Here is a 14,595-nt window from a genome sequence, read left to right on the forward strand (position 1 = left end):
ATGGCATCACTCGATGAGTCAGACAGCGACTCCTTCAGAAAAATCAATACTGCCATTTTTGAAACCAAGCAACAAGGAAAATGGCTACACACAAACCAACACCATGTTTCCCAGGTCTGACAAAAAGCCATAGACTGAGCAGCAGTTATACCATCGCCTCGATGTCCTCCTTTGTTGTGTAGTGTTTGTGTCGCATAAAATGGACATAGAACCATTTTCGACCACACTGCTATAATGACCCCATTACGTGGTACTCAGCTGTAATGGAAAACAACTGAAACTAAGTAGAGTCGAGTCAACTCGAGCCGAGTAGCTACTAGTGGAAAAGAGGCTTAAGTACTTTTTGAAGGGGGATTTAGGTTTTCACTTTAGACTGGAAGTATTTGTTTAATCCAGCAATATTGTGGAATATACACCAAAGATATGGCAAGTGTAATGAAAGATGCATGATAGCATGATGTCATCCTCTGATACATTTATAAAGATACTTGTGTATCTACATAAATGCGGTGTAGATATCTGCATGCACAAATGCTGACCGCCACAAACAGACAGGCCAAAAACTCAACTTTATTCATAGATTAGCATAACACCAAAACACCTTGCAGATGCAGATGAGCTGATCCCTTTGAGGGCAAAGAAGGTGGTTAATCGATATCCTCACATGAAGCTGAGACTCTGGTAGAGGAGCCAAGCACTCCAGGTAATGAACTGCCTGCTTGATATATATCCCTTACGGAGTGGGATTGCAGTGGAGCAACATGGTACTGCAACAGCAGCAATTCTTTGATTAGGCATTTCTCTTCCATCACGCTTCCCTGGCACACAGAAAGTCTCTCACTCACATACACTTACTGTTTGCTGATGTGTCAACATATTCACTGTCGACCTGTCGCGGGGCTCACAGAGCTCATATTACATTTTAATATCGCAGACACAACCGTGTCAGAGGGAAGCTTTATTTTAATTTACTTGTTTTTATTTTGCATCTTTAATCTAAAATCTTAAATGCTTACCTTCTGTATAACGTTAGGAAAACACGAGGCTGTAGTTATAAAACCAAGTTCAAAGCTTAGGGATTCCTGAGCTCTTTTTCTTTCGATGCCAATGGAGAATTTGTGCCCAAAGCCCATGTAAAATGAGTCAAAAGCTACTTCATCTTTATCTGTTTAATGACTTTCCTAAAATGGTCGAACCAGTCATGAATAACCAGTGAAGTGTTAAAAGTGCTGATTACCTGTAATACTTATTTATTTATTCTACTAATTTCTTTTAAACTCCACACTAATGTAAACCCCTCAGATTTTCTTGGATCCCAATTTTCTGATCTATTTAATTACTCTCCAGAGAAAGCAATTTGTTACACTAGTCATTTTAGTACTTCCACATTACAACATAGTATGGCCTGAATTGTAACAAATTTACCAGTTAACACTTCTATACACCCTAGGCTACAGTCCCACACACTGTCATTAATTCATATTCTAATGAAGACATACATGCAATACTTCTTTGAGATTTATCATAAATCCAAAGCAAAGTTAACAACAAATGCATTTCAAAGCGAATGCGATGTCCAGGTAAAAATTCAGGCTACATAATCCTGCAAGCCTGTGTCTAATTACTGCCTTTATTACCTGTTTAAGATCAGGCTCTAGCAGCATTGTTAGGAACTCTTTGGAGTCGTTCCGGGCCAGATCGTAACAGGCTCTTCTTGCCAAATATTTTTACCCCTGCTAACAGCAACAATGCTAACATACTTATGCTGCTGTATTTGTTTACCATATATTTTAGTAGAAAACACAGAAGTACCTCTAGGAATGTTGGTCATAAATTAGAATGTTTTTTTGTGCCAAAATAATCATTTTGTTAGCTATGAAAATATCTCATTAAAACAATCATGTCACTAGCGTGCCTAAAAAAGAATATGTGAACAAAAATCTCAGAAGTATACTTTTGTTCAAATGCTAAAGCAGTGAATTGTATAATGGCAAAGCTATTTTCTTTGTGGTTGGGCTTTTACTTAGTGGCATTTAAACCACTGAAATGTTTTAGCTTTCTGAAGTAAAAGAAATCCTTGCACTTAATGACTCACAACCACCAGAGAGGATTTCCCCCCAGGGCCTCATCATTGGAGTTAGTAAAAAGGAGCTGCCAACATCTCACTTGGTTTCCACATATAGTCTATATGCCTGCATCACATAAGGTGTGACATGTGCAAACATATTGTTGTTTAGTAGACCTTCTGAGAAACTGGACCAGGACTGAAATTGACATCAAACAAATTAAAAAGTTGTTACAATTTCTTTTATTTATTCTGACGTGTTTAACCAAGTGCAAAAGATCATTTATTGTGTGAAATTTGCATCTATGCAGACTTCTAAGCTACTTAATGAAACTTGCATATTAAGCAGTATATTCATTTTGAACTGAACTCACTCTGTGTACTCAACAACATAGTTTCTTTTTTTCTTTCTTTTTTTCTTGAATTAAAAAGTAAAGAAAACCCTGGAATAGTGCTAAAACCGTGTTACTTTCTGCAAACAATATTTTGGAATGAATTACTTATTTATCTTCCTTTCCATTCAAGTATAATGGATGATATTCTATTATTGATGGGAAGCTTGGCTTAAATCCAGTATCCAAACAGCCTTCCTACTCTCCAATTAGGAATTATATTATCAATATTGAGCATTTCAGAATGTGTCCCAGTAAATTGTCATCACTTTTTAATATAATGAAGTGTTGGCCATTTGCAAAATGAAATGGCTCGTGGTTCATTTTTGTGACGTGAACGTACTGCAGTCCCTTGCATATTAAAAATACACTATCAAAGTCTACAGTAGCGTCTAGAGTCAGAGTTCAAATTTAAGTTGGAGTCAGGGTGTTACATCTATTACAACTGTCTGTTTAGTTCAATCGTTGATGCCACAGTGTGAGCTGTAGTAATGAAAAGAGAATGTAATAGAAAAATATGACACGGAAAATGTGTTGGTCAAGGGTATGGCTTATAAAATGTTGCCAGTTCATTTCAACTCCTTTATTTATTCCAGCTTTCTTTTCCTCACTGCATTTCAGGGCAGCATAGTCCACAGTGAAAGCAAGAGCAAAGAAAAAACTGTGAAAAGTGTGAAAAGATCACCTGAAGAGTCTGACTTTATAAACATGTTTAGCAAAAGGACAAAGATTCACTGAGGTAAAACAGTACAAACTTATATTTTAAACTGTTATATACATACATATATACATATATACATATGTACATTTTATAGCTCATATACATCAGAGAAAATTTCTTTCCAAGTAGTGTATTTCCACAAAGATATATCTGCTAATTTAAATATGAACGTAACCTCATCACATAAAAATAAGATAAAATATTTAATTTTTATCTCTCCGCTGTTATTATTTGTTAATTTCGTTAACTATAAAGACAATCTTTCACTTGTACACTTGAAACTTGCTATGGTAGCTATTATATCACAGTGACCATCATTTATGCATTTAACATGCTCTCTGTGTAGTAATTCATCTCTAAGTTCACACTTAGTCAAAAGATCAAGGGTGCACTGTTTCAAGTCTCTGTCTATTGAAACAGTAATAATACAGAAATAAATGAACGCAGAAAAAATAGCAATCTAAAGCACTATTGTGAAACTTCAGAAATGTATCAGTGCAGAGTAAAAAGTGTGATATTTAAGAAAACATTGATTTTCTGCATGTACAGTTGGTGTACTTGGTCTAACATATGATTTAATAAAAACAAGTGAACAAACTCTTCAGTCCATGGCCCTCTCCACGTCAGCCTGATAAAAACAAGAGAGGGTCAAAACCTAATCAGGCCCTATTGATCTGCTTGCACTGATCCAGTCCAGAAGTCTTTGGACTTTAAATTTATAATCCTCGGAGAGTCCTTGGGCTGTTCTTCATGCCTGATACAGTTCCTTTGCTGGTCATTATAATGAGGCTTTAAGCAGCTTGGTGACTGTAAATCTGCTACGCTAAGATTGCATTGCTTCAGATCTGACTGGACCTCACCTCAGTAAATCTCACATACAGGACCGGAGAATAATTTACTGTCTTCTTCCGCACAGTCGCCAGTGAGCAAATGATCCCAAGACACCAACACTGTCAAATTATGTTGCGGGTCTGGAAGAGTATTAAGTCCAAAATATCAACATCTGTAGTTGGATGCTTGAGAAAATATTACTGAGGCTGGTGCTTGATTAGTGCTGTTAGTCACATAGGTGTGAATGCTGAAATCAGCCTTTTCCCCCCTCATGCTGCTATCTGTGGAAAAGCTTTAATCTTTAAAAGATGAAAAAAGGTTTCTTTGAGTATGTTTTTCCTGTAGTTCGCGGAGATACTGACTAACATGGAGCCTTTTAATTAGGGCGCGGGCGAAACAGAGATTAAATAAATACATGTGGGTCGTTATGCTGACATTACTGGTTCAATATAACTGCTCTCTAATTACCTATTATCCGAAATCGCTCCAGAGCTGGTGTAAACTTGAAGTAACTGATCACAGATCGGTTACAGGCAGCGGCACAGGACAGGAGATCTGGATGAGTTGCAAGTGACTGAGAGCAGCAGCGCACTAGAGCAGGTTGCTCCTTTTTGGCGGAGCGCAAAGTCCTGGTTGCCGATGTGGTGCCAAATGGGGGCTTTAGTGGATTTCAAAGCTGGATTGTTACGAAAGAACTCCACGATATGACAGGAGACACCCGCGCTGTGATGATAAAGTGACTACATCTCACGCTTGTAGAATCCGGCATGTCCGAAAGCACGGCTACGGAACAGCGCAGCTTTGAGTCTTCATCACTGACGACGGACCAGATGGTACCGTAAACATGAGTCGCGCACTCTCGATCCTCGCTTATCTTCTGCCTTTGATTCATTGTAAGTGTGTTTTCCCCTTTCATTTCTGTGACTTAAGTAGCAATTTCAAATATTTCTAACATTTGCTACTGTGTGTGCGTCACCGCCAAATGTATCTCCCTGTTGAGGAAACTACAAAAGAATGTATGCTTTTATTGTCCAAAAGCTCGTTTAGGCTATTTTCAAGTCACCTTTTAATTATTTTTTAAAAACCAATATTTCTGTAGAAGACATAGATAGCTAAGATTTTTAAATGTAGCTGAAATATAATATGAATATGAATATCTATCTATCTGTCTTAAAATATCTGTTTTAAAATATCTGTTTTAAAATATCTGGTTTGGGGGGTCACAACCAGTACCATCCATGCGGTAAGCTCGTTTTTTTTTTTGTTTTTTTTTTAAACAATTATAACATTAGACAATTATGGGAAACAATTATTTAGCGAATATAATATTTTTGGTTCACACTTTATGTTACAGGATTTGGCGCTATATTATTGCATTTATGAGATAATTCTTCAAGTGTGTCCTAGAAATAAAATGCTCCCCCCCAGCTCCATTACAATGTAAAATAATGGGTTTTAAAGGTGTGCTGCACCGAATGACCTTTATCAACTCCAAAACAGCTTACAAATTTGTTTAACATGCCTGACCTCATTTTCAATCAGTGTAGCGTCAACACTATTAATTTCCCACAGTAAACCTGCATGCACATACACACTTTAGATGCTATTCACAGCAGCTGCCTACAGTTGGTCTGGCTCAAGCAGTCTTTAGGTCTGAGGAAGAGGGAACTTGTTTGAGTCTGGCTTCCAAGAACTTTGAACCACATACCATCTGCTCAGTGGTGGTTTTGAAGTCCTGCTGTGGTGAATAGGATCTTGGTCGAGTGTCTGATAAAGGCACAGTCATGGCATTATTCACTGACCTGTGGGGGATAGACTGATATTACGCCACACCTCGCAAAGCTGCAGGAGTCTGTGAGTTGATGATGACACACACAGCTGGATACTGTTTCTAAAACCGCACACCATCATCACATGTAGCTGCAAGAAAAAGTTTGAAATTATCAGGATTGCTGAACTGGCTACACATAAAGTGCCTAAACTAATAAACCATGTACCCTTGTGCTCTCAGTATAGTTATTAAACACATCATGTAACAACAGCAAGAGACTTCCTGAATTTTCAGGATAAAAGTCAATTAATTTATACTTAATTCTTAGAATTACATTGCATAAGAAAAGTGTAAAAGTGAGCTTGTTTATTAGTAATTTTATACGAGACATATACCTAAATCTTTTCTACAGGTCTATCTGTTTCTTTGCAATTTAGGTTAACAGAAAATGACCCTAATTAGATGTTACTGTACCTGTTTATGAGACTTTTGAGAGGAATTTTGGACAATATGTCACTACAATGCTGTTTAGTACAGCTGTATTTCTAGGATGTTTTAACAGCCCTTGTTAGGTCAGCCCTCAGCATCTCAGTTGGATTAAGGTCGGGTCAGGACTTTGATTTTACTATTCCAAAATATGGATTTTTTTTTTCCCATCATTCTGTTTTAGGCTCATTGTCTGTTGCATTACCCACACTGAGTTTCAGGTCATGAACTGCTGACATTCACCTAAAAATGTTGAACTGGAACAGGATAACAAGGAAATCCCAAATCATGAAGTGTTCCACCATGATTGTGGTGCACATTTTTTCCTCCGAAGAAAATTTAAACTTTGTCTCATTGCTCTCATTGGTGACATTGTCTCAGTTAAATTTCCAGATACGTGTTTGCCATCTTGTTAAGAGGTGTAAAGTTTTAAAACTGTTTTTTATTATTTTGAGACTAGTGTGGCAGTCTTTCATTCGAGTGCAGATTTCTGTATTTTATTGATTTTTTTGCTGCTACTGTTATTTCACATTTGGTGTGATCTTTGCTCCTTAGGATCTCCTAAGGAGAATACCATTTGTAGACCATTTATCTAACTGTCAATAACTGAATGCTCAGGTCTTTAGAACAGCTTTTGTAGCCTTTCCAGCTTTGTGTATCTCTATAATGCCTCTTCTGTGCTGTGAAAAACCGAACTCCCAATAAGCCTTAGAAGAAGTAATCAGCACAGAAGTGCAAATACTTTTTCTAGCCCTGAATGTTAATGATTAGTCAGTGTGTTCGATGAATTACCAGCCATTGTAAGCTATCAGTTTAGGCAGATATATTTTTGTGGCTTTTATTAATATCTGACTACATTTTATGAAAAATCAATGCAAAGACTTACTATTTGAACCATGAATTTTGCCCTTGTAGTTAGTGATAAAAGTAACACGTTTTCTTCAATGAGCACATTAGTACAAGTCTTGCTTTACTAGAGCATTCGCCACACATAAGTCAAGTCAGCAACTCCAAACCTTGTGGGGACATCAATAACCAGCTGCAAGTAAAGAAAATAGACGAGGTAGTCTTATACGTATCCGTTTTGCTTCAGAAGAGAACTGACCATCTGTTTTAATCAGTCTTGCCTTCACACTTTACTTAGACATTATTTATCAGGAATAGGAGTGGAGGCTGAGTTCATGTGTTGGAATTCATAGTTTATTTTTACTTAAAATACACATTTGTGGTTTGCTTTAAGCAAAGCTGTTACAAAAGCACAGTTATTAACATGCTGTGAAAATATCTGCCCTTCTACAAAATGTAATTACCTTTTTGGAAATGACTTTTTGGGCCTTTGTGACATTTTTATGTAATTTCCAGTAACCCCCAGACTTCCTGGTTTACATATTTGGGTGTTAATAATTATGCTTTTGCTTCATGTTTGCTTAAAGCAAACCCACAGATGTGTAATTCTACCTTCCTTAAAAATTAAACAAGCAGTGTGACTGAAGCAATCCTCATTTATCTCGCTTAGAATTTCAGAGTTTAAGCAAGTACTTAAGTCATGTTAATCCAAAAAAAACCAAAAAACCAAACAAAAACAACAAAACCCAAAAAACAGGAGTGTGGTTAGATGAGTATTCTCTTTTACCAAAATTTAGTGTTAAAGCTGGAAGGTATCTAACAATATATATAGTAAGTGTGTTCATGGCAGGGTGGTAGATTGTGTATTGTGGCACCATCAGTTCAAGCGCTTTTACTAAAAACACAAAACCAATCACATCCCTAATCTTCAACTTCCCATTAAATAGTGTAGCTTTCATGTGTGAGGTTTTATAGAAACCTAACAAACTTAAAAATACAAGCTTTTAACACAGTTTTAAAAGAAATCTTTCGATTTACACTTTTTTTTAAGTTTTGTTTCTAAATACTGTACACTGAAAGTACTGGATATTCACAACAATAATAGAGAAAAATGAATCTCTCTTTTCACCTAAAATGCCCATTTCCTACTACCTTGTTCAATGTAGTCTTAATTTTTTCTGCTGTATTTAAATAAGGTATTTTTGTCTTTAACTGATTTGTGTATTACACTGTATATTGTAGATTATTTATAATGTAATATATCTATATAAAATATATGTTTTAAAAAATGTGATCTCATTCATTCCTCTTTATTATTGATCTAAAGCTGTTAAAGATTATTTTCCAATCTCTGTTTGAAATAATAGTCTCTCCATTTTATTGGGATTAAGTTGTCTGGACAGAGATGAGGTGGATGTGTGTACATAAATGTTGAAGAAAAGTGTGATGTCACCAGGTAGCAGCAGCGCTGACTCCGAAGAGCGGCTCATGAACTGGCTGCTGGGAAAAGATCGCTACAATCCCCTCATTCGCCCAGCTGTCAATAGAACCGAGAGAGTCACAGTAAAGCTGCAAGTGTCTCTGGCACAGCTCATCAGTGTGGTAAGTGTGTACTCTTGCCCATTGTTAAGAAGTGTGTATACTTATTTATATTTCTATGTATATTTCTGTTAGAGATTTTGTGATGGTGAGACAACAGGATATAAAGAGAGAAATTAAGTGTGAAAGATGGCGGATAATAGAAAGCACACAGCAAGAGACAAAAAAAAAAAAAGCTTTGAGGAAGTAGTTAATTAAAGAGCAAGCTCTGATGAAGAGCCATAGCTCTAAATGGATGGATGAAGCTGAGGATAGATCTGGTCAGCTGTGATCTCTGCCTCTGTCATGTCCAGATTGAAACTTCAGCACATTGGATTAAAAGGGGCCATAAAACTGTTTTGGCCACAGTGATAGAGGCTCTTCTCTGATTTACAGTGGAAGGTCCTCCCAGCTGCAGACTAAAGCAGCAAGGCTCATTCACAGCTTCTGTTTATGAGTTTGCATTGTACCCCTTGGGGTAATTACCATTTGGTGTCACTTTATTGGAAGTGTATGTCACGGCAGTTTGATGACAGTGCAATCAAAAAACGTGTTAACAAGCAATCTGAGATGAAAGGAGTGTTTCAGTGCAGTTATTTTTTTTAAGGTTACTTTTAACCAGATGCCAGAGTAAACATGACAGTAAACAGGAAGGTCCAACCATGACTCAAATCAGTATAGGACTTTTTTTTAAATTTTTTAAATAAAATTGCAGAAGCATATAATTTCCAGTTTTTGTTTAAATATTAATATACCCCAATAGGTTTCCGGCTTTTCATGTTTTAATTAAATAAAACAAAAATATAAAAAGAGTAAATGTCATAAACGAGTTCCTACTTCTCTAGGGCCAGTGTCTGGGTCTTAAACTTGTATATTACCAATATAGGTAATTTTCCCCTAATATTTCATTTTCAGAATGAAAGGGAACAGATCATGACCACAAATGTTTGGCTCACTCAGGTAGGTGTGATGAAGCATTTTGTCTTGTACTGAGTGAGAATGTGTGTTAAATGTCCTTCATCTTGAACTTGAATCGTATCCGTATCCATTCTTTCTCTCTCTATGTGGAACAAACCGCTTCTGTAATTGTGTCCCAAACATAATTTACAGATAATGTAGCATGTAATTATAAATGAACTGCTATTGGGAAAGTGCACTGAATGGTTGGGTCCCTCTGTCTCTCCAGCACTGGGTAGACTACAGGTTGTCATGGGATCCTGCACAGTATGAAGGTATTGTCAAACTGCGCATTCCCTCCAGACATGTGTGGCTTCCGGATATTGTCCTGTACAACAAGTAAGCTCAGCTGACTTCTCAGTTTGTATTTTGAAGAGAGTTTCTGTCTGCACATTGCTGGTGTTAAATAAAAAAGATATTATTAATTTGTAAAATATTTGTAAATATCCTCTGATGCCCTTATCAAACATTTTGGATGGAACTGTAACAGCGTTATTGTAAAATAAATAAATAAAATGAAAAAAAGTGAAAAGTCAGTCATATCATAGAGTAAGTTATATTTCATGTTTTCACCCTCCTGGTTTCTGTCCTCTATCAATATATTTACTGGCTGTCTGCATTAATGAATGTCTTTGCATTTGCTTTAGTGATTAACTGAATCTTTAACAATGATCTTCTTATTAAAAATAATTAATGCCACTATTACACATTATTAAAAATAGCTTTACCGTAAACTTCTACAATTTTGACAATGATAGCTTTAAAGGGCAATTTATATGCTGTTTTCTTTCTATTTCTTCTTGTTCTCATAGTGCTGATGGAACCTATGAGGTAACGGTGTTCACTAATGTCATTGTCCTTTTCAACGGCAGCATCAACTGGCTTCCTCCGGCTATCTATAAAAGCGCCTGTAAAATCGAGGTCAAACATTTTCCCTTTGACCAGCAGAACTGCACTCTCAAGTTCAGATCTTGGACATATGACCATACAGAGATTGACCTGATCTTAAAGTCTGAGATGGCTAGTATGGATGATTTTACTCCCAGTGGAGAGTGGGATATCTTAGCTCTGCCAGGGAGACGGACTGTCAACTCTCTGGATCCCACTTATGTGGATCTGACATATGACTTTATCATTAAGAGGAAGCCTCTTTTTTATACGATAAACCTCATCATTCCATGTGTTTTGATCACCTCTTTGGCCATTCTAGTCTTCTACTTGCCTTCAGACTGTGGAGAGAAGATGACCCTGTGCATTTCTGTACTTCTGGCCCTCACCGTGTTCCTGCTTTTAATCTCAAAGATTGTTCCTCCAACATCATTAGATGTGCCCCTGATTGGCAAATACCTGATGTTCACCATGGTCCTGGTGACCTTCTCCATCATCACCAGTGTGTGCGTGCTCAACGTGCACCACCGCTCTCCTAGCACCCATACCATGCCTTCTTGGGTCAAGCTGATATTTCTTGAGAAATTGCCTGCCTTACTCTTCATGAGGCGCCCTCATAACAAATCTGCACACCAAAGACTGCGTCAGCATCGATGCTTAAGAGCTAAAAAAAACATTTTGGGCTTGGGATACCCAGTTGCATCCAAGGCAGATATCACCATGTCAGCTTCTGCGCTGCTGTCTTCAGACTCTGCCTTCTCTACACCAGGACACAAAAATATAACTCCTCCAGCAGGATACAGTCACTCCTATAGGAAGGGAGACCTGCGCTCTACTGATTTCCTTCCCACTAGTTTCACATCCACCCAGGACTTCCAACACAAGGACAACTCAGACTGGGCTGCTGATATCCAGGAGGCAGTGAATGGGGTGTGCTTTGTGGCTGAGCACATGATGGGAGATGATGATGATCAGAGTGTATGTATACTTTTTGTAGCACAAATTTAACCTGGCTATTATTTCATATTCTATATAGTGACTGTAGCTATTTTAATGTTTATTACTATAGCAGTATGTATACAGTATAACTCGTTTGCTTTTTGAGGGTGTATTGTGCAGTCCCCTGTGAGCCTTAAAATATTAAGCATAAGCATGCTTAGTACTTGCCAGTTCTACAGCTGTCTTACCATTTATATAAAAAGATATTTTCCTTGTACAATTGAATGGTAAATGGCCTGTATTTATATAGCGCTTTTCTAGTCCCTAAGGACCCCAAAGCGCTTTACATATCCAGTCATTCACCCATTCACACACACATTCACACACTGGTGATGGCAAGCTACGTTGTAGCCACAGCCACCCTGGGGCGCACTGACAGAGGCGAGGCTGCCGGACACTGGCGCCACCGGGCCCTCTGACCACCACCAGCAGGCAACGGGTGAAGTGTCTTACCCAAGGACACAACGACCGAGACTGTCCGAGCTGGGCTCGAACCGGCAACCTTCCGATTACAAGGCGAACTCCCAACTCTTGAGCCACGATCCGCCCCTGAGAGTCATGATAGTGTAATTAAAAAGGATCAACAAGGCTCTAACACAAAAGGTCAAGTTCAATGTCTCAGCTTAACTCAGGTGAAGCCTAGCAGACGTCTGCTGTCAGTTATTGTATGTATTGGCAATCCACCTGTTACTCAAAGGCCTCCCCCATTAGAATGCAAACTTTATAAACTTAAGCTTATTAAAAAAAATACAGAAAATACTTTGTCATGGACTCATAACTTAGCCAGCGACAGAGACCAATTTTTTTTGGTCCAGACTGTAAGCATAGTTTTTGCTCTAAACTTGTGCATTTGGGATCTTATTAGATTTTTCTTTAAAATCCCCAGAGTTTAACATTTGGGCTGGACCCAGAAGGCAATTAGCTTAGCTTACCATAAAGTGTGGCAGCAGAAGTAAACAACTTGGGCCCTAAAGTTTAAATATCTACCTACAAAAAAATTTACTAATAAGGTGCAGTTTTTAAGTTTACTCTGGTTGCATATGTTAATATCATAAAAGAGACAATCGGTTGTAAGCTCTGTGCTGTAAAGATGTCACGAGCAACAACAGTGCAACACAGTGACAAGGCAACCTGTGGAGAAACTTGACAGATGTGGATGTGCAACGGAATGTGATGTTTTTAACTGAGTTGAGTTTTTGTTTCAAGTCTGCTAATATTTCAGCATTTAATAACCAGCTGAGCAGCTTTGCTGTCAGCATCTAGAAGAGCTTTATATTGTCCTTTTTTTCAAAACATTCTTAATCAAGAGAGTAAAAAAGGTGAAAAAAATATACACCATAAATCATAATGCAGGCGTAGACCTCAGAAATCCATTTGTTGACTAACTAAGCTAACCTATTTAGATATTGATCTGTTCACAGCATGGGTTTATAATACTAACAAAAAGAGTGATATAAAGGTGACATTTCTGACAGTCCACGTATACATGTTACTCATGGAACAAACGACACAGAATTTACATGCAGCTAAATATAACTTTATAAGTTTAGTTTATACTAATCTGTGTATGTGAAGTGGATGCTTAGATTTCATGTGATAGAAAGACTCATGCATTTGTTATTCTCTTTATTGGAATAATATGATGGTCCTGATGGGCCTCTGTTGTACGTGGGAATATCATCACCATCAATCTGTCTACAGTGCCGTTATTGCTATCACCAGTTTTGCCTGGGGAAATAACGTTAGTCTTTCAACCACATTTATTGTGAAGCTAATTGCAGTCTACCTTCAATTCATTCATTAGGTGAGGTAAACAGAATATGGAACTAATTAGGTGGTTTGTGTTTTTTTAGTTGTTGATTTAAAAAAATATATAATATATCAGGTGTCAGATGCCAGCGCGTAGCCTGGTCACAATAAACTGGGTCACAGCCATTTGTACTCAAATTATAACATTTTCCTCACACTCCAGGACGCTTGAGGTGTAGGAGGGAAAACTACTAACTCTAAGTAGTGGCTGTAACTCACCAAACTGAAGGCAGATTTTGATTTTATCATTCACTTTCTCTTACAAATCAATAGATACCAGCAAATCAATAACAGATCAATAGGGAGGAAACCAGGAATGAGAAATAGCTCGTTTCAAAAACCACTACGGACAGCACTGATGATGAGGTGAAAGGGTCAATAGATATTCCAATGTACAGAATGCAGCAGTATGGAGACTGATCCTTTAAGGGTTATACCTTGTTCCATGAAATGCATGAAGAAATGTTTTATAGAATATTATGTGTTCCCATTAAAACTAACAAGCATTTGCTTTTTTATTTATTGTCTTCATTTGGTTTCTATATTTCAACACGTTCTAACAGTATTAATTAATCTTACTGCTCTGCAATATTATACTTTAAAAAAATATCTGCATGAAGAAACATGTACATTGACTAACTGAAATTATTTTATTGATTTCTGTGTTTTTGCAGGTTATAGAGGACTGGAAGTATGTGGCCATGGTAGTGGATCGTCTGTTTCTGTGGATCTTTGTGATAGTGTGTGTGGTGGGAACCCTGGGCCTGTTTCTCCAGCCTCTTTTCCAGAGTCAGATTGTTGCCAACCATGTGCCCAGTTCGGACATTCCCCGCATTTGATCCTCGTAGAGAAAGATTGAGCTACTTCAGGGTTTTCATAAGAAACTGTGCTATTAGGACAATATTATGTATTAGAGGCTAGTAAAAGTTTTGATGTATTCTTAGTTTTTGCTTAGCACTGTGTTGGCAGGTAACAGAAGCACTGATACAATGTCGTCTGTGCCAAATCCTACCCAGAGGTTTCGATAAAGTACTTGTAAACATGTAAGGTATGGTACAAAATAAATAAAAGCCACTTATTGTCATATGGTATTTAAAACAATATGCCCTAAAACAATAAATCACTCAATATTTTAATAGTTACATTTGCATAGGTTAAAATGCAGCATCATTACACTGAGGTTGCTTCTGTTAGACTGCTGTTTCTTCAAAGGATGTCTGCAGAGTTGGACTGGGTGTAGCTTTCACTGCAC

General features: G+C 37.5%; 1 protein-coding gene across 1 annotated transcript; it reads left to right on the forward strand.

Moving 5' to 3' along the window:
* Positions 1 to 4,803: 4,803 nt before the first annotated feature.
* On the forward strand, positions 4,804 to 14,337 carry chrnb4 (cholinergic receptor, nicotinic, beta 4 (neuronal)). Its single transcript, XM_063465444.1, has 7 exons — positions 4,804 to 4,902; positions 8,569 to 8,714; positions 9,606 to 9,650; positions 9,877 to 9,986; positions 10,460 to 11,337; positions 11,431 to 11,513; positions 14,018 to 14,337. Exons 1-7 carry the CDS (start codon positions 4,854 to 4,856, stop codon positions 14,180 to 14,182), a joined length of 1,476 nt encoding a protein of 491 aa, XP_063321514.1. The 5' UTR covers positions 4,804 to 4,853; the 3' UTR covers positions 14,183 to 14,337.
* Positions 14,338 to 14,595: the final 258 nt, after the last annotated feature.

The sequence above is a fragment of the Pelmatolapia mariae genome, linkage group LG1, assembly GCF_036321145.2.
Source record: "Pelmatolapia mariae isolate MD_Pm_ZW linkage group LG1, Pm_UMD_F_2, whole genome shotgun sequence".
NCBI classification, from domain to species: domain Eukaryota; kingdom Metazoa; phylum Chordata; class Actinopteri; order Cichliformes; family Cichlidae; genus Pelmatolapia; species Pelmatolapia mariae.